The sequence below is a fragment of the Parus major genome, chromosome 1A (genome assembly GCF_001522545.3).
Source record: "Parus major isolate Abel chromosome 1A, Parus_major1.1, whole genome shotgun sequence".
Lineage (NCBI taxonomy): Eukaryota > Metazoa > Chordata > Aves > Passeriformes > Paridae > Parus > Parus major.
Window position 1 is genome coordinate 67,852,267 of NC_031773.1, and position 26,824 is coordinate 67,879,090.

The window sequence follows — 26,824 nt, forward strand, 5'->3', positions numbered from 1 at the left end:
CTATCTTGTGTCCTATGGAAGTCCTCCTCCTTTTAACTCAGGAATTTTTACCCTCTGTGCTACAGAACTGATGTTAGACTCAGTTGAGTAATCTCCTTTTGGAGGCATTCTTTTTCCTTAGAAATGATTTTTTTTTTCCCTGAGATTGTCTTGGCCCAGGCCTCATAGCAAGTCAGATGGATCTTGTTACACTGATGTCTTTTAAAACCTTTAATTCTACTCTTCTACTGCATTTATTCTGCCACATCTTTTAAGCTTTCCATCTCCTTCCTCTGAACTAACATCACCATATGGGTTATACTGAGTGTCTTGCCATCTTTATTGCACTAATTTGATTACATTGTGGTACTATGTTGTTGTTTATTGACTTAATATGAATATATCCTTTTTTAAAAAATTCCCTACAGGAGCCAACTTGTTCTTGCCAGCTTTAGAATATTCTTAATAAACTTCTGCTCTTGTTATGGCTTTTTTTCTGCCTGCATCATAAGAAAAATCAGATAAAGTGTGTTCTAATTAGGAAGCTGGTCTGTGATTGTTTTTAAGCTCATCATTTGTTGCCTGCAGAGATTCAGGGAACCTGGTGCCGGCTATCCCGGGGAGCAGAGCCCCAGACAGGAAAGGGTAAAGAGCATGAACAAATGGCATGGGTGCTGATGACACAAAGCTGTGGTGGATGTGTGCAATACAGAGGTGAAATACAGGGGGTGGAGAAGCACACTTACCCTAATGCTGCTGTTAACACGCTGGAACTGCTGAGAGTCGGACAGGAGCGATCCTTCCTGTGTGATACCCACAAAAATGCATAACAAGCCTTCATCAACAGTTTGCTTTATGCTTTTATTTTGCCCTAGGTTGAGCACTTGAGCTCTTCTCATTCTTCTGTTCCTCTTACACCTCTTTAGTGAAGTATGCTGTGGCTGTAGCAGAACAAGAAGAGTTATGTTTTGTGCTAATTCATGCGAACGTGGTTGCATTGTGTCCACCGCTTGCTTTCTGGATGGTTAAACAACTGGCATTCCATCTTGCCTCCTACAGGCCAAAGTAAAAGGAAAAATGATGAGGCATTATTTAGTATAGACACTTTGAAGCCTTCTTAACAATGAAATATTAGGCAGTCTGAACAGCTCAGTATTATACAGAAGCATGGGAAAAGAAAAGATGGGCACTCAAAAAGACCAGTTGATTTGAATTCATATTGACAACTTAATTGACATTCCAGTACAGGCTTTGAATGAATTAAGTCATAAATGGGAGCCAGCAATAAAACTGTTGCAACTTCCAGAATGTGTTGTAACAAAAGGCTCTTGTGGGCCGAATGTTTTGTGACAGGCAGTAGAAAATGAATACGTGTGTCTGCAAAGACACAGAAGCCCACAGCTTTATAATAGGCCCCAGTTTGAGTGAAAATGATCTAGTAGGAAGGAGTAGGTGGAACAGAAAGCAGCTTGAAAGGAGAGAGTATTATTAATGCATCTGAATGGGAAATGTGTTTCTTGTAAACTGGGTATGAACCCAATTTTCTGTTCTGCATTGGAGGATAATTAGTAATACAGAGCAGCACCCTGGCATTATTGACAGATCAAGCCTCAGATTTCTTGATGCACATGTTTGTAGTCCCTGGTCCATTTAATTCTGTATTCTACAAACAAATTAGCTGAAGGCTGTGTGATACTGCAGTGATAGTCCTGCCTTATACAGCAGGCCACCTGCCAGCTCTTTTTTCATGTTACCAAGTGCACCACAAAACAGTTTAGGAACATTGATATGAAAGACCAGAATAGCAGAGGTGTCAAATATTGTGCCTAGGGTGTATTGACAAGGTAGTGCAATAAGAACAAGTAGGACAGTGAAGTTACATAAGTAAAACTGGCAGCTTCTGTGACTGATTTTGCTGTTCTTTGCTTTATATAGACAGGCTCATTAAACATGCTCTCTTTGGCTTGTTGAGTATTTATTTTGCATGTACCACCATCTTTAAGAAATTAATTAATTCTTTATGAGAACTGAAGGTCATTACCCTAAAATGTGTTTCTGCACACAAAATCTAAGAAAAAAATAAGTACATGTTGAGATATTGAAAAGAAATCCTTGATAATGGAGAACTGTGGGGAAATAAACCAACAAATAAGGCTCTTTATGAATTATAAAGCCACATTTTAAATTTATTTTTTGATGGTAATGCCAGAGAGACAGAGGCTATGTGCTTGTTTGATATTGGCTGCAGCAGTCCTAGGAAGAATTTTAAATAACAATTAATTCCACTGGTTTTTCTTGCCCCTGAGGGCCAAAATGTAGCACTTGATTAGAAAAATAGATATTGGGGGGTTTTCACATGAAAGCTTTAGTTACTGTTCTGCATGTGAATGTAATACCTTTTGGCTGGCATTTTGGTGTCTCTTCCTTTTTGTGCTGTTTTTTTTACTTCCTTCCTCATCTCGCAGAGATCTCCTCGTTTCTTTTCTCATGAGCCAGTGGCCATGAATGTTGAGCAAAGGGCAAGTCAGCTGGCTGCCCTCCTGGAGTCACGCCGTGCACTGAGGCATCAGGTGACTACAGCCCTACAGCTGACCTGTAGCAGTGTGGGATTCTGGTACAGGTGAAATCTTGGCTCAGAGAGAGAGAGAAAAAAAAATCATTAAAAATGTGATGACCACTACTCTACAGTCGTGTGGTTAAAACAGCCATCAGCTCTTTTGTCTTGTCATTTCTTAGCTGAGTGACCCTTTCTGTTCCTCAAAACAAAATATGAACAATGAAGTAAAAAGCAGCCTCTAAACTTCAGAGTAAATGCTGAAGCCCAGCTGGGCTCTGGATCAAGTCATCTCACAGTGGTCATTTAATAGTCAGCTGCTCACAAATTTTATTTGCTTCTGGAAGCAAGAATATTCACATTTTCCAAGCTTAATTCCTGGCTCTTTAGTACTACTCTTGTGTCCATCCTTCCTGTGCAGTTGTTTCCAATGGTAGATCTGGCAGTTTGTGCAGATTTTCTTTGATTTCAGTGTTCACTTTTGTTTTGTTTTGGTTTTGTGCTTAATTTTCTCTCAGTCTGTTGTCTTTGGGCGATGGGAGCATGCCAGTTTGAACTGTGGTTTCTTTGGTTGCTCTCTGTTTTCAGTTATCTTCAGCAGCACTTGGCAAACTGCAGAGTGCTTTTTTGGAAAGCACCATCTACAGAAATGATTTTTTTTCATAACTTCACTGTTTTGAGTTAACCATCCCAAATCAAGCTGTCTTCTTGAGGTGGAGCATAAACAGCCCCAGAACTTTTGTTGGTGGGCATAACTTTTGCAAGCCCTACTAAAAAGAATTTTGTGACATCAAGGTCACTTCCCATTGCTGGGGTTTTTTGGGATGCCATCTTTTTCTGATAGTTAAAATCACAGAAGCTAATCTCCAAGAAGAAGCAGCAAACCTTTGAAATTAGATTTGAAATTTTGGGGACAAGCTGTGAAGGCCTCAATAATAAGCCTACTTTAAACATAGTGGCACCTCTTTGTTAATGGGTGCCCTGACTTAATATCTAAAGCAAGATTCACAATGCTCACATGCATTTCCTTATTCAATTAAAATGATGATACAGAAATGAAGATCTAGACCAAAATACTTTGCTCCTACCTTTTATAGCACTCTCTGGCAATTTTTAAGCCCCTTTCTGAGGGTGTAAAAAGATTACAGCATTGTGATGCAAAGACAGCAATTATTCTTGAAATTGTCTAATTTCTGTATTGTGCAGAATTGAAAAGGAGGAGAGACTGAGAACACAAAGTAGAGGAAAGCATAAAGTGGGTAGGGCAGAGAGGAAAAAGGAAACAGATGTTGGAACATTGCAAGCAATGATGGATTATGATGTGGGATTTAAAGGAAGAAAACAAGAAAAATACTAAGAGAAGTCTTAGCAAAGAAAGACATTTTCAAAGAAGGAACTTGATTAAATGTTGATGTACAGAAAATTTTTGTATGGATAATAATATTAATTATAAATTGGGGAAATTGTGAAAGCCAAGCTCTTTTCCATTTTGCTCAGTGAATTCAATCTTGAGGTTGATCTATTCCAAGTGGTTAGGAGTAGCTATTTTCATGGGTCATGCAGATACATGACATTTAGTTTTCCTTTTTATAAAACCATAATTTATTTTGCAAAGAAAGCCAGTTATTTTTTTAATGTGCATATTTTTTTTCTTTCCAGACTATAATTTTTAGGAATGCACAGTTTCTTCCAGTGCTGTTTGTCTGATACTTCCAACTTTCAATTTTTTCCTATTTATATGAATTATTTTTTGGGAGATGGGCATAATTATCCATGGAGATAATGATGAGGATATATTAGAAGACAAAATTTTGGGTTCTCCTGTGAGGAACCAATTTCAGAAGGATGCAGGTTTTCAGTCTATGGTTTATTCTTTGCCATTTGATAGTCCAGATTATCAGATTATTTTATATTGTTTCCTTCTTTTTTGGTTTGGTGTTTCTAATCTGCCTGCAGTGAATTTTAGGTTGGGAATTTGCTGTTAATTACTGGAAATACATACAAGCTAACTCTCTTCTCTTCTGTCCCCCAGGAGAGCAGACTTTTGGTTTATATAGTTAAAATGTAGAAGAGATCTCACGTGGCCTGAAAGATGATCTTAGTGCCTTGGGCCAGTAATAGAGAACAATGGGAGATACAGAAGGAGCAGAGGAAATTGATTTGGGGTCTTTGCCAGTGGCTTAGTTGGTTGGGTTACAGGAGGTTGGACATCTGTGGAAGTAGGTAACTGCTTCCAAATGGTCCTAAATAATGTAAAACCTAATAAAGAGCAAATTAAGAATAACTACACTGCGTCCCTAGGGAGAAAGTAAAGATACACTGGGTATTTTTCTCACGGTTTTCCTATAAGAGTCTATAAAAATATTTCTTGAAGGTAGCCAGAAAGGCCTGGGTTGGTTGTTTTTTTTAATTTTTCCTTCTCTCTTAGAAGAGAACACGTATGATTGTGTTGATGTTTATTTTATGTTTTAGCCCGAGACCGAGCCGTCTCGCCGATTCTTTGTTGACCAGTGGGAGCTCTCCCTTAGCCTCCGCTCCTCCATCCGCCCTTCCTCACCCTCCTCCGACTCTCTGCGCCAGGTAGCCCTCTCCTGAGCACTCCAGGTGCACTCTGCTTGCCAAGGACACCCCACTGGCCCTGCTTCACCTGCAGAACCTCTGTGCTTATTCATGCCCAAAGGAGAAGCCAGAGGCAGCCTGTGCCTGGCACAGCTCGGGTGTTGTCAGCCCTAAAGCTGTTTGAAACAAAATGTTTTTAACATTCCATGTTTGTGAGAAGTTTGTGGTGCATCTCACGCTCAAACCAGGGGGTTTGAGCACTGATAGTCCTTCTGGCTTTGCAGTGAAGCTTTCTGGTTTTGCTTGCTGCTTTTGTTGAAGTTTTGGGCTAAACAACAGAATGTGTTTGTGCGTATATGGTTAATGGACAGTGTGAAATAAAATGTGCTTTGGCTTTTTGATAAATCACTGAGAATTTCAACTAGTTACAGTTGTCCTACGTAAACAGCAGGAACTTGATTTGACCTAAGCTGGAGCAGGTTCTTTGCCTCCTTTTGAAAATGCTGCAGAACGTTCCATCTCTTGAAAACCATAGGAAGAAAGATAAAATGCTTCACTTAATACCCATAATTAGGCCAGATGTGATATGTAGGCAAAAAACAAAACAAATCAGAAACACACAACCCCAAATGAAAAATTCAGCAAGTAAATTTCTCACACCAAATAGTCCAAGGTACTGTGAGTTAATATTAACACACTCGTTTTTTGAGCACAGAACTTCATATGTGCTGGCAGAAATGTAAAGATCCTGAAGGATCTGCAGTTGAAGGTTTTAAATCAAAACTTGATCAGGAGAAATCTGGTTCAGCTAAAAGGAAGTTTTTCCCCTGGAAATGTTTGATCTCTCTTCTAAGAAAACTTTAAAAGCCTTAAAGGTCTCTGATCATTCAGAGGAAAGAGAAAACTCTTGGACAAATTATGATTGCCAGTTAAAAATCAATGCTGAAGGAAATTTTAGAAGTGAGCACCATTTTAAATGTAATGTTTGACAAGATATGTGTCATTGAAAAACAACTCTGCACTGATGTATGTGGAACCTGGAAAACTCTGAAAGACAAATCATTTGTTATTTCTTGCATTTAGAAATACTGCAAGTGCTCTGCCTCTTGGAATGGAATCAGTAGACAGGTATAAATTCCTTCTGGGTAGAAATAATCCCCCTCATTACTGCAGTGACAAAGAGCTTAAGGAATTAGGACTGTAGTGACAGCAGCAGTAATCTCTGGCTGAGCACTCCATTTTCATCATCTTTTTTCCCCAAAGACGTACCCATTCTGTGATGAATTTCAGTTTTTGGGATGCTTCCTGCTGTTCTCGTGTCTGAACTTGTGAAGGTTTTACACATTGCTAAAAGGCTAACAACCACACCTATTAAATTAGTTATTAGTTGTGGGAAATAACTACTGTGCTTCAAGCAAGTTCTGCTATCCATGTAAAGGGGGTTTTAAGATCCAACTTTCATTTTGTTATCCTTGGCATTTCCCACTTGCTAGAAGCTGAGTGGCTCTCTGATCCTGTGTTAGCTAAGAATCCAGCTAGAAACATTCCTAATGCTGCTTAGTGTGGAAAAGGGAAGTTGCTTGGTGTGCCCTTAGCTGCTCAGAGTCCAATCCATGGCGTTTGCAGTGGGATTGAGCTAACGTGGATGCAGCCACCTCATTTTCTTAACCACCTAATTCTTGCCAACGGTTGTGTTTCCTGTGAAAAACACTTCCTCCGCTCCTTCAGTGATTGAACTTGGCTTGCAGACACTCACTTGGTACCATCTAAGGTAACAGCTGACTTGCCTAGACTGCTGAAAATCCTGGAGGGTTTTTAGATATCCAGAGTTATGGAGTCAGTCTGTGCCCGTGAGGGAGGAGAGCCAAGTCAAAAAGCCGTGTTCAGGGTTGAATAAATACATGTTCCAGATGTATGCAGGTATGGCTTTAATGCATTGGATGAGGCTCTTCCATCTTTTTCCATATAAACCTTCATATATTTTTAGCACTGGATGAAGTAATATTTTTGAGTCTCTGTGAGTTCTTTAGTTAGGGACTTGTCCCTGCTCTGTGAATGCTCTGTAAATTAATTCTTTCCAGGTGCAAAGCATACAAATACACTGTTGTAAATCAGCATGTTGCATTAGATTCAGTAACATTCCTTCTAGAAAGATCTTTGTTTCTGATGTCAATTTTTCCTGAAACCTAAATTCCTAACCTATATTCAGCCTCATCTTTTAGAAGTGTCTATACTCAAGTTTCCATGGGCAAAATACCCCACAGGTAAAAACAAGATCTGCTCCCTTCGTCATCATAGTATTTCTGGAACTTAAAAAAACTTAAAAAATGCAAAATGCAAGTCTTCCTGTCAGCTCCTACAGGTGGTCCTGGACTGTACTTGTGATTTCTGATGACACTGGCTTTGCTATTACTACTTGTCACTTTATATTGTCCACTGTCTTGGCATGATTTGACCTCTCTGCACCTTTTCACCACCTAACCTCTCATCATTCTAGTTATATTTTTAATTTGATTCTTTTTTTTTTTCCTTTTCTCACATCACACTTGTTTTATTCAACCCATCTGGTAGAAGTACATAAAGATGTACACAGGAGGAGTGAGCTCATTGGCTGAGCAGATAGCCAATCAGCTTCAAAGGAAAGAGCAACCCAAAACCCTTCTAGACAAGAAGGAACTGGTAAGACGATGTGCCGGAGATGACGTGTGTTTGTGATTAGATGTCGTGTAGATCTCCAGTTTTGTGAGTGTCCAGTTGTTGCACCACTGGTGGAACCTGTTGTAGCTTTGTGAGAGATTTTTTGTTTCCCTTTTTCCATCCACCCTCACTCCTGCCCTCGTTTTCTTTGCCAAGTATTTTATTCTAATGCCAGTGTCCAAAGACTGTTCATAGTGAATTGAGAAAGCTGTTCATAACACTTCTGCACTGCTGCTCCCTGGAGGAAACACTGCTTCTGGTAATGTAGGTCTAAGAATTGCTGTTTGAGGATGTTCTAATGGTTTTGCCTTTCTTCATAAGCTTCCTTAAGTCACTGATTTCGGGGTCACCATTAATAGTGCTGGTGTCCACTCATCTACCCAGAACTCGTTTTACTCCTGATAGATGTAGGCATGGCATCCTAGCACCCTTTTTCCTGGATGACAAGGTTAGTTTTTGGTGTCCTGGTTAAAACCGTGGCTCGTGTCCGAGAACTGCAGCATCCACCTGTGAGAGAACCGCAGCAGCATCCAGCTGCTCCTGTACCCACATAAACGAAGAACATGACCTTGGTGTGCCATTGGACACACACAAATTCAGCCATCCTTGTTTTGTGTCCAGGGCTCTCTCAAGAAGGAGTTCCCCCAGAACCTGGGAGGCAGTGACGTGTGCTACTTCTGCCGCAAGCGTGTCTACGTGATGGAGAGGCTCAGTGCCGAGGGCAAGTTCTTCCACCGCAGCTGCTTCAAGTGCGAGTACTGCGCCACCACCCTGCGCCTCTCCTCCTACGCCTACGACATCGAGGATGGTAAGGGGATGGCCTCCTACCCACCACTCTGTCCTGGAAGCTCTTTTGTTGCTTGAAAGTTATTTGGTGAGTTAGGGAAGAGAGTAACTTCCATTCTCCAAGCTGTTGGAGGTTCACGGGTTCCTTATGGCCAGGTAATGGTGGCAGAAGAGCAGCCAAACTGGTAGGAATTAATACAACATTGTGATGGTGCCTAGAGAGGCTCCCTGGAACAGAGGCTGGACAGAGATAAAGGAATAAAGTGGATATTTATTAAAAACCCTTCAAAGGATGCACCTTGGGCAGTGCAAGAGCCTGGCTGTGGCTCCACCCAAGATGGACCCTGGGTCAGGAGTTTTCACACTTTGATAAGTTTTGGGCCATTTCCATATTGGGGTTAATTGTCCAATTACAGCTTCAGGTGATGAAATCCCATCCTCTCAGTTTGCTCTCTTCAGTTTGGTGTTGTTTACACTTTTTGGGCCTGAAGCTGCAGCGGTGTCCTTGGTTCTGGGGCTGGAAAAGGATTGTTTTGTCTGCCTGAACTTTGAGGAGAACTTGCTCACACTTTATGTGAAGTTCAGAGTCTCACACAAAGGCAGAACAGAATCTGGAAAATGTGAAAGCCAAAACTTATGGCATCATTAACAGCTGCTAGAATGCAGGGAAACAAATAATATCTGGAGGCTTTAAAAAGCTTTACAGGCTGTGTTTGAGGGCTAGACCTTTTACTCTCCTCATTTGACGGTATTTAAATAGAACTCCTGAGTTTAATACCACTTAAGAGAAAATTACAAGTTGGAGAGAAATGTGGTCAGCTTGTTCTTCTTGAAGATACCACAACTGTCCAACTCTGTATGTTTATTTTAGATGTAACAAAATAGGAATTTTATAATCAGGGGCTGTGATAATAAGTCACTACAAGCTAAATTCTGTTTATATAGAAAAAATGGAACATCAGAGTTGAGTAGAGGTAAGTCAGTGTTAGAGTAGTTACTGAAGATTCAGTAATGACTCATTTTCTGTATCTGATAGACTAAAGAGAGAAGAATATGATTACAAAACTTGCTGATTTAAAGAATCTAACATGCTAAGAATTAAGAGAAGCTTCAGATATACCCTACAAATCTGAGAAATCAGACAATGTGTCAGCAATTCAGAAACTCAGTTTATCAACAAAGTGAGCCTATTGAAGGTAATAATTTGAGATCATCCATCACCTGTGAAAAGTGATCTCCTTGCAAGGGTAGCTATGTATTACAATCTTTGAGCAGTGATTGACAAAAACATCACATTTTCTGAAGAAAATGTATTAGAAAGTACTTCAGGTAAATGTTTCACATCTGGAGGTACCCATTTATTTTCTTATACAGCTGCCTATCTTTAATCCAATCTAAGGGGTAAAAAAGTGCAAAATGGTGTAAAACTGGTGATTAAGTCAGGTGCAGAAGATTCTATTTCAGACATCATGGTGTAGAAAACAAAATAGCAGGAAAGAAGTGTTGGTACCAGTAGTTTTCCCCACTGACTGAGACAGAGATGGAGTAAAAATTTAAAATTGATGTCACAGGTTGATGCTCCAAGATTGAAATTGATGGGTGTCCACTCTGTGTAACTAAGAAGAATCTTTTAGTATATACTGGGTATAAAAATGGCTGTGGAAACACCATCTGGTTTAAGGGGCAAAAAGAACTAAAATTGTGTATTCATAATGCATTATATAATGACTTGGAACTAATGGACTTGCTGGGTTGTGAAGAGTTGAGGAAGCTCACTCATCAAACCAGACTCCCAGTAAGGAATAGAAACCCCTTTATTGCTTGTGTGGAAGGTCAGCAGACTTGGCAGGCAAGTTTAAAGGGGCCAGTGGTAATTTTGAAACCAACATATAAAAGTAACATCTTTGTCAGAAATCAAAGTCAGGGAAAAGCATTTTTTGAGCCCTGCTGTTATTTTGAGCACTCACAAATAGCTGATTATCTGACTGACTGTTCAGCAGTAACAGACTGAGCTCCTCTGTCAGCTGTAGGGGCTGAAACAGTTTTTACCACCAGATTTTTAGTGATTCCCTGTGCAAGCATGCTTGTGTTATGACCAGCTAATTCTCAGTGAAGCAAACACAAAGCTTGGAGTTTCAGCAGGCTATCAGCATTCATTCTGAAATATTACATGCCTCAAAGTTGTATGTCAATATGAAGCAGATATGGCTAAACAGAAATCTGTGGTGTCCTATCTAATGTAATTGTTGTGAAAATGTAGCTCATATTTCATTCTGAGCTTTCTTTGAGAGGGAAAAAAACCAAAGCTATACACACATTGCTGCTGTTCATCTGTTTGGGCTAACAAGCATTCTACAGCCTTCTGCAGTCAGTGCCTGGTTTTAGGCTTCAAAGCCTGAGAGTTTTTATGTAAGAGCTTTTCAGTTGTTACTCAGTTCAGACAATCTCAAAAAGCAGGTTTTGGTAAGAGTGAATATTAAGAAATACTCCTTGAAGTAAAGATTTGTAGAAAGATGTTTGTCACTTTTCATAAAGCATTTTGCAAATACCATCAGAGAAAAAAGGCAGAGGTCAGAATATGTGTTGGGAATGCATTGCCAAAGCTCTAGGAATGGGATAGCAGTGGGGAGTGCCATGGGCTGCATGTACCAAGCAGGATACACTGATAAAAGTACAGTGGAAGATAATTATGAGGCATCAGTTTGCTGCTTTTATTAGTACCAGTAGTATTTGCATGATGGTATTGCTAATGCTGCTTTGTCTTCCTGACAGTGCTCAGATGCCAGTGAAAAACCTCTCTAGATTTGTGGGGTGTTAGTAAAGCCAGCAGGATCACAAAAGGTCTTATTTGTGAAAATGAATCATTGTCCTTTCTACAAGTAGCCACTGTGCATTTTGAGAGATGGTTCTTTGGGAGTTAACACTGTCCTCTCCCACTTTCCTCTGCTGGTTGTATTAATTCTTGCTTTTTCCAAAAGTGCTTCTGCCAGCTTTTCATGTGATGATTTCTTTGTTCCTCACACACTGCTGCATTGTTAGCATGTGATACCACACAAGCCTGCAGCTTTGCTTTGGTGTTTGACAGGATTTTAAACTAAATGGCTGTCAGGCACCCAATGGAAAGCAGGCTAGTTACAAGCAGGGCTGGAGCTAAAACTTCAGCCAGTGTTTGTCTCTGCATATAGTGAAGAAATTAGAGAGAGCAATGGGAGTGGCAGCAGAAAATAAGTTGCAGTGAGATGGACATTTATATTGTGCTAAATTCCTGTATTCCTGTTGCTGACCATCATTTGTGTTTTATCTGCAGGTAAATTCTACTGTAAACCTCACTACTGTTACCGAGTCTCTGGTTATGCTCAGAGGAAGAGGCCAGCAGTGGGTCCTCTGTCAGGAAAGGTAACTCATTATTTTTTGTCTAACATGCTGCATTAATAGATTTTGGTTCTTAACACTGGGAAAGTCTGTATGATGGTTTGGAGTTTTTTCAGAAAGTAAAAAAATTCAGAGTGCATTTAGTTGCTTTATATATCACAAAAGCTTGCAGTTCAACTAAATCTTATTTAAAAGCAGTTCCTCTACTTAGTACTGCTCTTTTCATGGTACTTACTATAAAATGATGTGCTTTCCCATTCAAAATTTTGATTTGTTTTCTTGTCAGCTGAAATAATTTCTCAGTGTACGTTGAGACTAAATGAATAATGGTACCAGTTCTGGTTTTGCTTTGTTTCTCTATGGTCTTACTTAAGATGAAACAAATTGTTTGCATTTCCTTTGGAACATAAAGTTCTACCCCACTTGCATAAGATGCAGAGATCACAAGCTTTCATTTCTGAAGGTCTGCTGTGTGTTAACAGGAACCTGTATGGAAAGACAGAATACCCCCTTTCCTATACTACCATAATAGAAATATTTGTGCTGTAAATATAGGATGAAGAGACACTGTGTAATACAGAAAATACTTTTTGTCATTATAATCCAAGGCACCTAATTTTTCTCCTTAACCCCTTTTCAGTATTTTTGCATACACTGAATGAGCTAAATGCTGGTTTCTTAAGTTCTGTTAAGCCTGCATGCTGCAAACTGCCCTTCTCCCTTAAATGATATTTTCCTTTGTGCTAGCAGTGGTGCCTGTCCTTCTGCCTGATTCTCAGGTTTTATTAGCACAAGCTGAAGCTGTACTCCTTTTTGGAAGGATAATAGATCCATCCCAATATGTGCCATACTTCCTGCCAAAACTAAAGACTAAAAATGGTACCTGTTTTATTTCCCAGAGGAGCAGACCTCAGGGATCTTACTGCTTGGACTTTCTTGCCTATCCAGTTTGTTTTGGAGAGCTTTAATAAAACCTTAAACTGGGAAGGAGCACGCTTGTTTTCCAGCCCTTGCCTTATGGTGATGATTGCAGGGTATCTCAATTCCTCTCTCGGCGTGTTCAGTACACACAACAATTTGAATTTTAACGTGAATTTACCTTCCCCCACGTTCTTCCAGGACACCAAAGGACCTCTGCAGGACACCATGGCCAGCGAAGGGAACGGACGGGCCAACAGCATCCCCACCTCAGCAGAGAGGGCCCCAGGTAGCTCCGCTTCCTTCTTTAGCAGGGTGGTGCAGTACTCGCTCGGCCTCGTGGGCAGAGTTAGGGTGGTGAGCCAGCGCCTGCACAGCACAGTCTCCTCCATTGGGCACCACATAGCCCAGAACCCTCTGGACTCCTTTTTCATGTGTCAGCTGCTGGCATTTGGGGTTCCCTTTCTCTATGTGCAGTCAGAAGTTCTCGGGCAGATCCTAGGGGAGTTCTGTGGGCAGCCTGCTGACCAGTAAGAATTCATGTGACCCCACTTTGAGCTGTGTAATCGTTTGGTTTTTGCGGTGCCATGTGAATTTTGTGTGTTATGTGGAAATCTCCATATATTATTTTGCACTGTGGCTTTGGGGCCTAGATGTTCTCAGTTCTTTCAAGGACATTATTTGAAAGAATTCCAGGAAAACACAGATGCTCGGTTGAGGGTCTCCTGTGAGTCAGCCCAGATAAAGAGCCCTGCAGTGTATGCAGCTCGGTGTCAGTGAAATTAAAAGTTTTTCTGAAGCACTGGAATAGCACACCAACTGTGATTTCTGTGTTTTCCTGAATTCTGGGTGTGGTTTCTCGTTCTCCCAAGCTTCTCTTTATTAATCTGGTACTTGAATGGGAAAGATCCCATTATCTTTGGATTGTGTCTCCTTTGGAATTCTGGGTGTCTGACAGCTAATGGGATTGGATTCCTTAAACCCCTCGAATTTCGTGGTGCTGGCAGGTCATGGTGCTCTTCCCTCGGCCAGCATCTGTGCTGCTCCTGGCCCTGGCTTTGGAAATGGGGTGGTGAATGTGTGTCTTACTGTAGTTTTCCCTTTTAACTTGACATTCTAATTCCTTCTAACACGAGAGAAGTGTCTGTGCTACAAATGCTCGTTTGCCCAGCCCCCAAGTGCTCCTTTTGTGATGTCAGAAAAAGGAAGAAATATTAATTTCTAGTACTTGTTCCAGACTGTGAATAAGCTAAATCAGCTGCTTTTAGAAAGGGAATATACTTAGGGCAATACTTTGAGAAAAGAATGTTTTCATAGTGCCAGTTGAGAAGACCTTAACAACACAGGAGCAGATAAAAATCATGGTGTTCTTTGACTTTATATTATTATACAAGTGTTTCTAAGATTGTAACTGAATGCAATCTGACAGAAATTTATTCTTAGTGTGTTGATTCTTGGAGTGTAGTTACTTTCAAGATTTCCTCTTTTGTGTGTGTGCCATTTCCACATGGCAAAAGTGAGAAAAGGTTAGGGAAGAATGGTATTTGCAAAATGCTATGGACAGATGTGTCAACTACAGCATTTTTTGCATAACTGGATAGATTTAAAATTGCTTTCTCTGAAAGTGAAAGAACTTTATTTTCTTGTAGCTTGGAGCATATTCTTAAAGATGAATAGAAAAATATATTTATTGATGCACAGGGCAACTGATGTTCACATAAGGTGTTTGTTTTGTGGAGTGAAGCTGTAGGTGATGGTACTTGGAAGGAGGAGATTTTAATCACATTTATCAATTAGTTTATCACAGCAACTGCTGGCAGAAAATCTCCTTTGATTTAAATCAAATTTAATTGCTTTTACAAAGGAACATTCAGCAAATAGCACCTAAATGAGTGAACATGAGGGCATAGTTTGTAACAAACTTGTGTAAATCAGATAAAAATCAGCTATAAATCAGCTGTCTCCTTCTCTAGTGGTGGCACAATCCCATAGCAGCACTGTAGTACTTCAAGAGAAGCAAGATGGAACAGACAGCATTTTGTCTAATGGCAAAACTTGAAATCTAGAGCTCCTTCTATTTGCTTTCTGCTTTTTAAAGCAGCATATAACTGTAGCATAATGTTTAGAGCTTTTGGACCTTTTAAATCTTTGCCCCTTGCAGTGCCCAAAATGCATTAGGACACCTTTCAGGCAGTGTGTTGTGCATTTTCTTGTGTGCATGGCAGAAATATCTTCAGTGGTAGAAGAGGTGAGCAGTGCCTCTGTTGTGCTAAGGAAATACCATTAGTGGCTGTTTTTTCTTTTCTTTGTGCAGTATGATTTAAGTAAAGTGTGGAACTACTGACTTAGCAATGGTTAAGAAGCAGGAGGAAGCTAAATGGAATGTACTTTAAAAACAAGCCACAGTGGCATTAAAGGCAGGTCAGTTCTCTGTTAAAGTCATGTTCTATATGTGCCTACCCTCAGCTCCTGTTCTTGCTGGGTAGCTAGGTCAGGAAACCTGTGATGGGTTTTACAGTTATTTATGGCTTGAGAAAATAAACCTTTTTGAACTACCAAGCTTACCTATACAGTGGAAAACCAGGATATTATTGCTGAACAATCAGGAGTCTGTAAGATTACATCTCAATGTAACTCCTGAATTTAAATTATTTGTGTATATGCTTTCTTGCAAGCTTTCACTGTAGATTAGACAAATACCTGGAGCAAGAACCTGTCTGAGATGGAGACAGAGGCAGGGCTCTGATTCCCAGCCTCCACTTGATCCATCTGCTCACTCACCTAGTACAGGTCATACATCTGAAAGTGTTTTACTTCCTTTAAGGCAAGACCATCAAATGGAATTTGGCAATAACAATTTCAGGCCCTGAGGTCTGAGCTAATCCTCAGCAGTGAGGTAGGTCTTGCTGTGGGGTGTTAGTTGCCTCTGAAAGGATTAAGTAAAAGCAGAAAAGTGTGTAACATGCTCAGGTTTGATATTTAGTGGCAATGTAAAGACAGCTTAGAGGGCAAAGGGAAGGTGTACAACAGTAACATTCACTGTTTGATATATAAAAAGGCAGCCATTTTTCTATTTCATACCTGAGAGTTATAATTCAGCCCTGACTTACCAAAAGTGCTTGTTTCAGGGAGCTTTATGGTGACTCATGCTTTTTAGTAGTTGCCATGAAATCCCAAATGGATGTAAATTGCCTGGGTTTTCTTAATACATTCACTGCCCCCTTTGCTATACCACCAAACCTGTTTTAGCCAGCTTAATGCTTAAAATATATTCAACCACAAAACAGCCTTCAGCAGGTTTAGTCAGATGAGGTGAGATTGCTCACAAGAAACCCTTTCTTGTGCTGTCACTAACCTGTTTGGATTAACTTTGCTAAAGATGTCATTCCCTGCCTGGGTGGCATTCAGTGATGGTTGCAGGGCTCAGTCTGTGATCAGTGAGTTGAGGTTTGTTCAGCTGGGATCAGCCTTTTTGGGAAGGGTTTTCTGCGTGGTCCTGCCCTGCAAGGGGAGCTTCTGGAAACCTGCAGTGTGGGAAGTGGCAACAAGCTTTTGAGCAGTGGCTGCCATTCTCTCTGGGAAAGGGATGTTGGGGACAGCTGGGACAGCTCTTGCTGTGCTTTTGGTCTTGCTGAACTGTGGCATGCTTGTCGTAGATTCTGTAACTTTCTGTACCTTGTCTGCCTGGTTTTCCTCTATCTCCTGCATTTGCCTTTGTGCCAAAATGCTGCTATTGCCAAGGGAAAAAAAAAAGCCAAACAAAGAACTTTTGCTTTTCAACTGTCTCTCCCTTTGATAATCTGTAACTGCTGTGTCTTGGAATTTTTTTTTAATATTATTTACAGTACTTTATACGGTTTTAATGTGCTTTTAATGCAAATGCTGTTCTTCTGTTTGTTCTAAAGGTCTGTAAGAATGTTTCTGAATTTTCAGCTCTTCCTTGACAGATGGACTTGGAACAGTCTTTACCCCTATCAGCTTTATGATATGCTCCTTGGGGTGATGTTAGCCAGCAATGTTTTGTTGTAAAATATTTCCCATTTCAGGCTCATATTTTCACAACAATGCATTTCTGTCCCTATCAGCAATAGGAAGTTCATAAAGGGAAGAGACTGCCCAGGGAAACTCATACTTGTACAGCAATAAAAGGCAGGTCATGAGATCTTTTGCTGTAGTTACTTGACCTGTGAAAGATTAAGAAATCAAATGTGATAGTATGAAAAACTGAAAAATGCAATACAAAGTAGAGGTACTGGGGCTTTTGCTTTAATACCACATAAATATGAAGTGTATATGATACAGGTATGCAATCTAAAAAGTTAAAATCCTCCTATGGATGTGCCTTAAGTGTTTTCAGGGAGAAATATTCAGAGCAAAGCCCTTCACAGCAGACCCTTAAACAAGTACAGGTGTATATAGCAAGCAATAGACGTGACAAAATTCTTTTGCTGACCTGGAGAGCTAGGAAAGAGTGGCTTTTTCCTCTAAATAAATAATTTCCTTTAAAATAAATTATCTGAGCCACATTTGCAAAAGGATCTTAAATATCTGTACAAGTATAAGGAGTATTTTTGAATGTATCCAATATCATTTGCACAGAATTCAATTTTGTCTGAAAAAATACAGACATGTATTTATTTAGGAATTCTCCTTCATAAACATTGCCTCTATTGTTCAGAAGCATTGCCTCTTCACCTTTCTGCATATATTGAACATGCCTTACTTGTGAAAATGATTTAGCTCAAAGCAATACTGTTTGCTGTGCAAACAAACATCTTGATGAAATCCTTTACTTGGTCACTTATTTTCATTATTATTCATTCACTTTTGGGATTTAATTTGCTCTAGTTTGAACATTTAATTAGGGAAGATAACAGCCAACAAATTCTGTGGCATGACATTCTGTTTGAGGTGCCTTCATTTTAGACCACTGAACGTTTACAAATACATCCCACTCTTTTCCCTGCCAAAAAAATAAAGAAGAAAAAGGAAAACATTCACATTTCAGGATGGACCACCAAATTGGGATGAAAGCTATTTCCTCTACTAGCGTGTCTTGAATGTTGATTGTTCTGTTTGGAGGAGCCAAGGCTGTGGGTTTGGCAGGACATGGCACATGAGACTGAACCCTTTTTTGGGGTATCAGAGAGATCTGATGGAAGATTGACTTCTCTCTGGAACATTTACAGTACAAACTTAAGAACCAGACCCTGCATTTTTATAAGCTGAGGAGAGTGTAGGGGTTGCCTGATTAGAACCAGGGTTCAGTGCCCAGTGAATCATCCCTCACTTGCAAGCCAGGAATGTGTTAGGATAAGTGCTTGACTGTTCCCAGTCCATCATGTTCCTTTTCAGTGTTCTTATCAGGATTTGGGTGCTTTTGGCATAAAGGAAAGGAGAAGGCTAAGGATTGGTGATTTGAAGCCCAGAAAATTTGGAATAGAAAAGGCATGGTGGGAAGGTTATTTGTCCTTAAGAGCAGGAGATGAAGCTGACTTGATGGAGTTTCACTGAAAAATCCTGAAAAATGTTTTGAGGATGGAGAAGGATATATACAAAATAGCAATGTGCTGAGTTTGTGCTGGCTGCATCCTGCTAAGAACACTTTTTCTTGGGAGTTACTGGGCTCCCAACTCCTCCTCTCTCTCTCTCTAGCTTTCAGACCTGTAGACTTGTGCCACTGGAATATTTGTTGTTTGTATGTGTATATTCTGAAGGGTGATATGAATTTTTCTGGGCACTTTTAGAGCTTCATGGAATGTTTTTGTGTCTTAGAAAAATAGCATTAAGTTGGTGTGAAACAGTTGTTTGTTGTTGTTTTTTTTTAATTGCAGAAATAAAATGTGTGGTTTTTTTGAAAAGTGGAATCTTAGTAATACTATTTTGAGATTGTTTCCCTCAGAGAAAAGGAGGGACTGTGCATAAAATAAGTTCAGTGACAGATAATGCTCAAGTGAGATGATTTAGTGCTCAGAAAGGCTTCATGTCTCCGCTGTATAGTCCCTTTGAACACTTTGATTTATGCAGTTGTTTTTAACCTGTTTTTGTTTTGGGTGTGTGTGTGTCTCTGAATTATGTAACACGTGGTTTCCCTGTTGCTGTGAAATGGAGATATTTTTTTGTTCAACTGTGTGAAATGTTTAAGGGAATAAATTCCAAACAAACTTCAGGTTTCTGAGTTTTTCTTTGTCCTCCCCCTTGTCCCTCCACTGGTTCCAGGTGAGGGATGCTGCAGGGGATACAGAATTGGGGACAGTGGAATGAATAGATCTAGCAAGCTCTAATACAACAGCTATTTGGGGAGCTCCATGGTCACTTCAAAATGCCACTTTTCAGGCTCTTTCTGTACTGTGGTGGTTTTTTAAAAATGTTGCTGTTATGTTGTTGTTTGCTCTGAGTGCAGGGCACACATTGCACAGACAGCATGACCTGCTGGGGGCCTCCTTGCTAGATATTCTACTGCCTTGGCAAAGCTGACTTTGGATAGATGTGCTCTCAGCATTGTGGATTCACAGAGTTTGGTGTCTTTAGGAGGTTGTTTTGAGAGGCCAGAGGTCTTTGTCATGCTGTGTGGACAAGGCAGTCCCAGCCATGGGGGTGCAGGGACACGTAGTGTGACAGGTAAGAGCCCTGACAGGCTTTGCTTCCTCTGCTTGGTGTAGCTCTGCTGTGGAGCTGGGATGTTTTGGTGTGATGAAAAGACAGAAAATGAGTAAATCCTCAGCTCAGTAGCCAAATCTTACATCTCGTGTTCTATCTGGACTGTTGTCTTTTCTGAGGAGAGCTGCACACAAGGAGGTGACCTGCCTTCCTCAAGAGCCTTTTCTGTGATGTTCTCACCATGACAAACAGACCTGGATCGTAGTTCTGAGCTGCATTTTCCTGCTCTCAAAAATACAATGAATTACTCTACATTAGAGACTTGCTCTGTGTTTTTTCCTCACGTGCTTCTCCTGCTTCCTACTGCACCATCCACAGCTAAAAGCTTGATTTAACAGATGATTTTTGAAAGTTCAGTTGTGAATGCTTTTGCCCAGGGTAGTTACATTTAAATGGTAGGTCACAGAACTACAACCACAGACCAGTTCTGTTATATGTGTAATTTCCTTCTTTGGAGGGAGGTAATTGCTTTCTGCCTTCAAAATTGCCTGTAATTTTTCATTACTGTGTTAAGCAGTGCCAGTTTTGAGGTTAAGATGAGCCTTCAGTTCTGAGGAGGAGCCACGAGAAATCAGTGTAAAACTTCATATGCTGCTGCATGAACTAGAAATGTCATTTTGATGAACCTCTCCAACAGCCTCCACTGTTCTGTATCAGGAAAGCTGTTGACTCTGAAGCTACATATATACTCTCCAGAAATCAGATGTTTGCTTCATGAATTAAAAAGGCAAAAAAAAAAAAAAGAAGAATAAAGGGTGAAGGGAGGTGCATTTCTCCCCATCAGAGTAGAAATCAGACATCCTTGCTGTACCAATATAGGAAGCCATGTTTTCAGCTAAAACTTGGAGTAACCAAGTGTAGCAGTGGTAGGAGAGATGACCCTCACCTCAATTTTCCTTTTAAGTTACACAGACACCTCACACTTTGTGTGTCTGTGCCTGTGGTTCTTCTCTAGTGGCATGACTTCTGTTACAAGGATGAAAAAGTGTAAGAAAGTACTTCTAAAATACCAAGTGAATAAAAATTAATACAAATTAAAACAAGGGAGTTGTGGTTTTACCACCTGCTTGTGATCAGCAGTATAATTTATTAAGATATGTAGTTGGTGATGTATCTTAAAATGCAAGAAATAAGGGGAGAAAACCAAATTAAAAAACAAACAAAAACCCCAAACCAAAACAGCACGAAAACAAAAAATAACTAAACAAAAAGCCACAAAATCAAAACAAACAGAAATAATCTCAAGGGAAGGAGCAGATAATCCAGAGACAGCATCAAAGCTATTCTCCTGCTTCTTTGATGTGCATTTATGAAGGAAGGTGAATTAATTTCTGAGCTGATCCTGACAATGTTGAGTTTAACTTGGGCTTTCCAAACAAAGCTGGGCAGATGCTCTTTAAGGATGAGATGGCACTTCTGTGCCCTGTTTAGTTGCTTACATCTTCTCTTAAAAATGTATGTTTAGTCTGACATTTCTCATGTTTGCTGTCATCCCAGAAGGCCATGTTTGCTTTTTTAGGAAAATTTCATAATCCTCCTTTCTGCTGTTACAGACATTTATCTGATGGCTTGAGGGTAGAAGTGTTTAAAAATAGGATTTTTTTACCCAAGAGATGTTTTGAATACTTGTAGGCTGATGTGAAAACACATCAGAACTGATGTGTAAACTATTTTTAATCAGCAGTAAGTCTTTTGGAAGCTTTCTTCCTGGAACTGTGCCAGATTTTTACTAGAACTATCCACATGTATAATTACAAAAATTTTCCTAGTTTTAGGAAAAAAATCCACTAAGGTGTGAAGCTCTGGATTGCTTGGAATATTTGATTGCTCTGTAAAATGTACACAAGAGTACCTGGTATAAATGTAGATTATAGAAAAGTATGCAACAGAAAGCAGGAGCAGATGTTGAACATTTTTGGGGTATGTGGATCTTTTACTTGTGGCAAGTATTCCCCACTATATTTTCCAGCCAAAGATTTCCGCCTGTTCCATTTGCAGCACCTGATAATCTTGACATAAATGGTAGAAATTAGGTAAAGACGTGCTTAGTATCTAAATATTATCTGAGATCCAGAGATTATGGAAATCTGTTGGACATTCTCTCAGAGATATAATGGTTATTAGCTCAGTAGGTGAAAGAAGACAGCTGCTCACAGGTAGTGTTTTGAATCTGATCACAAATTGAACAGGAACCTGAGAACATTACATTCCACATTTTAATTATACATGATAAAATTTCAGCCTTCTGATGGGTTGTTCTTTAATGATCAAAATATTGTCCATTATCCCATGTGGAACTAGAAGCACCAGTTTCTATATAAAATAAGCAAAGTTTGAACTGAAAGATTTGAAAGAATGGTTTGGGTTGGAAGGGACCTTACAGATGGTTCAGTTTCCACCCCTTGCCCTCGACAGGGACACTTTCCACTAGACCAAGTGTCCCCAAATCCTGTCCAGCCTGACCTTGAACACCTCCAGGGATGGGACATCCATGTCTTTGGGCAATTTGTTCTGGTGTTTCATCACCCTCACAGTAAAGAATTTCTTCCTGATATTCTTTTTTAGTGTAAAGCCATTCTCCAGTGTCTTACCACTCCATGCCCTTGTACAAAGTCCCTCCTCAGCACTCCTGCTGGCTCTAAGTTCTACACAGAGACTTCTCCAGGCTGAGCAACCTCAACTCCCTCAGCCTTTCCTCATAGGAGAAATGTTTTATCCCTCTAATCATCTTTGTGGCATCCTCTGGGCTTGTTCTGACAGATCCACATCCTTCTTACACTGTGGCCCCCAGGGCTGGATGCAGGACTCAGGTGGGGTCTCAGAGGGGCACAATCCCCTCCTTCCCCTGCTGCCTACAGTGCTTTGGATGCAGCCCAGGGCATGTTTGGCTTTTTGGGGTGTGAGTGCACATTGACAGATCCACCAACACCCCAAGTCCTTCTCAAAACCCTCTCCTGCATCAGGCACTTCTTCATCCTCCTAGTCCCTGCCTTTGCCTTCTGTGATTTGAGCCTGGAGCATTTGCCAGTGAAGACTCCACTGCTACTTTTGGGTGGAAATAGCCTTGGTTTGGCTTGGTGTGATTGGCACAGTGGGGATCACCTGTCTGATCCCTCACAGTGAAATGGGAGAGGCCCCATTGTGGTGGCAAGAAATAAATGCCAGTGAGTAAATGATACAAAGTGTTATGTAGTAGGTAAAATAGCTGAGGATCTCCTTGTAACAACATCAAAGGGGTCACTGTTAGGATTATTACTGGACAATCAGTCTTAAATATTAATTTCTAAGTTACTTAACAAAAATAGAATACTCCACTCAAAAAGTGGGAAACCTTATTAACCAAGGTCATGGTGATTTTAAAATCTAGTGTGGCCTTTTCTTTTTTTTCCCTTTTTTCTTCCTGCCTCATCCCAGGGGGTTCTTTGAGGTACCATACCTTGAATAGCTTCCAGAACAAAATGTATGCCTGCAAAATAATGTTATTTTATCCTCTTCAGAGCCTTCCCACACTCAGGTTCTTTCAGAGAATGGAAATGAGTCCAGGCAACATATGATAGAGCTGGTCAAAATACCAGGGAGAGAGCTCTGACATCCTAGATGATATCAGCAAAATGAAGAATGACTGGTAATAGGTTACTGATTTGCCAATGCTCCTGAGTGATTAACAGGCTTAAAATCCCCAAATAATTGTATATCCAGTACTAGAAACCACTTTGGGCAGCAGCAAAAGCGAATTCTGTACAAACATAAAGGATTTTCTTGCCAGAAGAGATGTAATAAGGAATATTGAGCTTAGCAGTGTTCCCTGGGGCTTGGATTAGGTGACCTAATAGCTCCTTTCCCCTGATTCTCTTCTCCACCCACCAGTGACAACACTGGCCACTTTCCAGGAGTCAAAAATAGCCATACACTGGATTATTCTATACATCTTCTGTAAGGAAGGCAACTTTTCTGTATTGTTAAACCACATACTGAACTCCTAACCTACATTACATAATGCTGCTACTTCATGCATCTGCATATGGGGAACATAACTTATACTCAAACATAACTTATACTGTCAGTTAGATGAATTTCTATTTGATTCCAAGACATGAGTATAAATTACAGATGACCTTGATCTGTGATTCTGGCTAATTATATTCACTTCTGGCTGCTTCCACTAAAACCAGAGAAAGGTCAGATCGATGCAATTGCCAGCTGTTTCTAAGCTCAGCCCTGGTGATGCAGTAAGCAACTGTTTTGTCAGTGTCTGTTTTGGGAATTCTAGCAGTCTCTTTTAACCAAAATCATGGGGAGAGTGGGGCAAAACCTTGCAACACTCATAAGATAAACGTGTGAATTTTCAATTTCAGTCAGTGCTATTTATTTTCACTATTATGAAGAGAATGGGCTTCCACATTTATGGACAATATCTGAGAATGGAGAACTTAATTCTAGCTGGACATTGTGGAATGTGTGGAGGAGGACTTACACCTTCATATGTTTGTTTCTGGGGTGTCTGTTTCAGAATCCCTTGAGTATTTTAGGTGTCAGCTGTTCCTATACATATTTACAGTGGTTTGGGGCAGGGAGGCTTTCTGCTCTTCATTTCTTAGGGAACCAGTAGATATCAGCATCTCACTGATTTTTGTTTCATGTGCTGTTGAATTAAAGCTGGAAAACTTCTTGGCCAGCACTAAAAGTGGTTCTTTGATAACTCTACTGGCTACTTCTTCCAGTAGAAAAAAATCAGAGGGTTTTTTGATTAAACACCTTTCTGTCTGTACACCTTAACCTCCCCATTTCTCTGTTTAGGTCCCCAGTTTGCTGGGGAGAATTTCTAGACTGATGGTGTGAGGATGGAGCCTGACATGGTAGCAGAGGTCTTGAGAATGTTGGTTGCTTGTCAATTTAAGGGCAGTTTTATAGATCAGGTCCAGCATAAGCCAGTTTGCCTTTACAATTCCCAAAAGCTTTGACTCAGTAGAATTCATCTTTTGGAAAGCTTAGTTGCTATTTAGTGTTAGGATTGGTACATGTGCATTACAGAATAATTTCAGGAGGGATGTCTTCACATTTTGAATGCTGTGCATGGATACAGGGTATCTTACTTGTGAATAGACTTTGTTTTTCTTATCATCCTCTCCTCTTTGAATTCAGGCCTTTTATATTTAGCAGAATGTGTTATGGATCAAATAGGAAACATCAGAAAACTCAAGATGTGATGGCTTCATAGTACAGCTGAGTAATTCAGGCTTTCAGAGGGTTTGGGAATACCCTAGGGTAGTAAGAGAGAAAGTTGAGGCATTGTATCAAAATAACACTGACATTTAGTGACTGCTTGTCGTGGTTTAACCTCAGCTGAGTACCACACAGCTGCCAGGAGCAGAACCAGAAAGAAAATAAAACTCATGGGTTGAGATAAGAACAGTTTGATAATTGAAACAAAGTGAAATATACTACTACTAACAACAATAATAATTGTAATGAAAATGAGAGGAATAACCCCAAAGAACAATGCACAATGCAGTTTGCTCCCCACCCACTGACTGATTCCCAGCTAATCCCGGAGCAGCTATCAGTCCCTCCTGGCCAAGTGCCCCCAGTTTATGTTCTGGCCATGACATTCTGTGGATGGAATATCCCTTTGGCAATTTGGGGTCAGCTGCCCTGGCCATGCTCCCTCCCAGCTTTTTGTGCACCTGCTCACTGGCAGAGCATGAGATGCTGCAAAGTCTTTGACTTGGGGTAAGCAACAGCCAAAACATCAGTGTGTTATCACACCAAACCTGAAACACAGCACGGCACCAGCTACTAGGAAGAAAATCAACTTTCTCCCAGCCCAAACCAGGATACTATTAAGTATTTAAATACAAATAAATTTGTTCTTGTGTCTGTTTGAGGTGTTGTATTGCTCCTGTTGTCTTTGAGGATGAGTTTATCCAAATTCAGGGCATCCTACCAGGAAATGTGCAGTCCTGCAGTTTGTGATGTGAGGCTGGGCAAACAAGCACCAACAAGAATGCAGCAAGTCTGTTGGGCACTTGCCAGGGGTTTCCTGGAGGAATTTCCTAAAAGAGATGTGTAAAAGGGCAGATGAATCCAGATTTAAAACTTTGAACTTCTTACCAACCCTTAAAAAATCCATTTCGTTTAACACCTTTCTGCAGGCAGTTTAGAATTGCCATGTACATGGTTTATGTGTCTGTTGCTGTGCAGTACAGAAATGGTTAACAGTATCTAGGTAAAAATTTTTGAGAGGATTAAGGAAAGGATTTCAGAAGAAATCAGTTGCACTTATTTAAATGAAATGTCTTAATTGACTTATTGTTTGAATGTGTGCAGCATTTAACAATGAGCCTCAATACCAAGATTTCCTTTCTCCTTGTGCACACAGTGCTGGGCACTTCCTTACATCAAAGTGGATTTTTTTGTTGACTTGAAGTGAAGTTGAGAGTGAAGTGCTTGGTGTTGTGCATTCTGGATTCTGTTTTTGGCACTGCCACCAGACTATTGTGAGATTGCCTTGCTGGTATTTAATCTCTGTGTCTGGACTTGTGCAGTGCCTCTACAGTACTCACCTACTTCCAAAATAGGTTTGTTTAAGTGTGCCAGTACTTGTAAAGCTTTTTGAGGCCCTTGGATGAGAAGTGGGGCTGGAATACAAACAGGCAGTTAATGGAACTGAAGTGGGTGAGGGTGAAACTTCTAGGAAAAATCCTGAAACTCAATGTGACATGAACACAGATGAAAAATGAGAAGCTAAAAAAATACTGCTGGATCTCGTTTGCTGCCTTCTCTGTACCTCAGTGATAATGTTTGCTGAATTGATAGCACACTTCAGAAAGCTTACCCCAAAAGGTATTTCTTAGAAATTAATTGCAAGGGAATTGCAAGAAGACTTCTAGCAGTTCAAACTCAAAGCTCACCACATGACTTTTAAACTCCCCTGGAAAAGTTCCCATTTTCCTTTTCAGTACTTGGTCATAGGCAATGTGCTGCTGTTTCTGTAGGCTTTGTTTTATCTGACACAGTTCTCAAACAACTGTGTGGAGATAGAAGTAATTGAAGTGTTTGGAAAAGACAAGTGAAAGCAAACAGGTACAGCATTTCACATGACCACAAAACCACAAGCTTTGGGAAATGCATAATGAAGGTTTTCCTGAGAGTGTATTAATTCCTTCCCCCTTTTGCATGTGTTTCAAAGTAAACTCTTTAATTTGAATTTCCATAATTCCCCAAGGCCACAGCTGAGTCTATGCAAAATACTGGACAAGAGATGACATGTATCTGAGTCAGATATTGAGATAGCAAGCT

The 26,824-nt window shown here is 40.2% G+C and overlaps 1 protein-coding gene across 18 annotated transcripts in view; it reads left to right on the plus strand.

Annotated features, from left to right (window-relative positions):
- The window catches only part of MICAL3 (microtubule associated monooxygenase, calponin and LIM domain containing 3), a 170,329-nt gene that overhangs the window by 93,125 nt on the left and 50,380 nt on the right, over positions 1–26,824 (plus strand). For 16 of the 18 annotated variants that reach the window (XM_019006602.2, XM_019006607.2, XM_019006603.2 and 13 more), the window contains 3 exons: positions 8,411–8,597; positions 11,883–11,971; positions 13,067–13,154. In XM_019006602.2, coding sequence (XP_018862147.1) covers positions 8,411–8,597; positions 11,883–11,971; positions 13,067–13,154 — 364 coding nt within the window. Of the gene's footprint in view, positions 1–567; positions 625–2,444; positions 2,550–5,005; positions 5,114–7,663; positions 8,390–8,410; positions 8,598–11,882; positions 11,972–13,066; positions 13,155–26,824 lie in introns of those variants that run through there. The other 2 variants (XM_015627257.3, XM_019006610.2) reach the window with 2 other exon arrangements.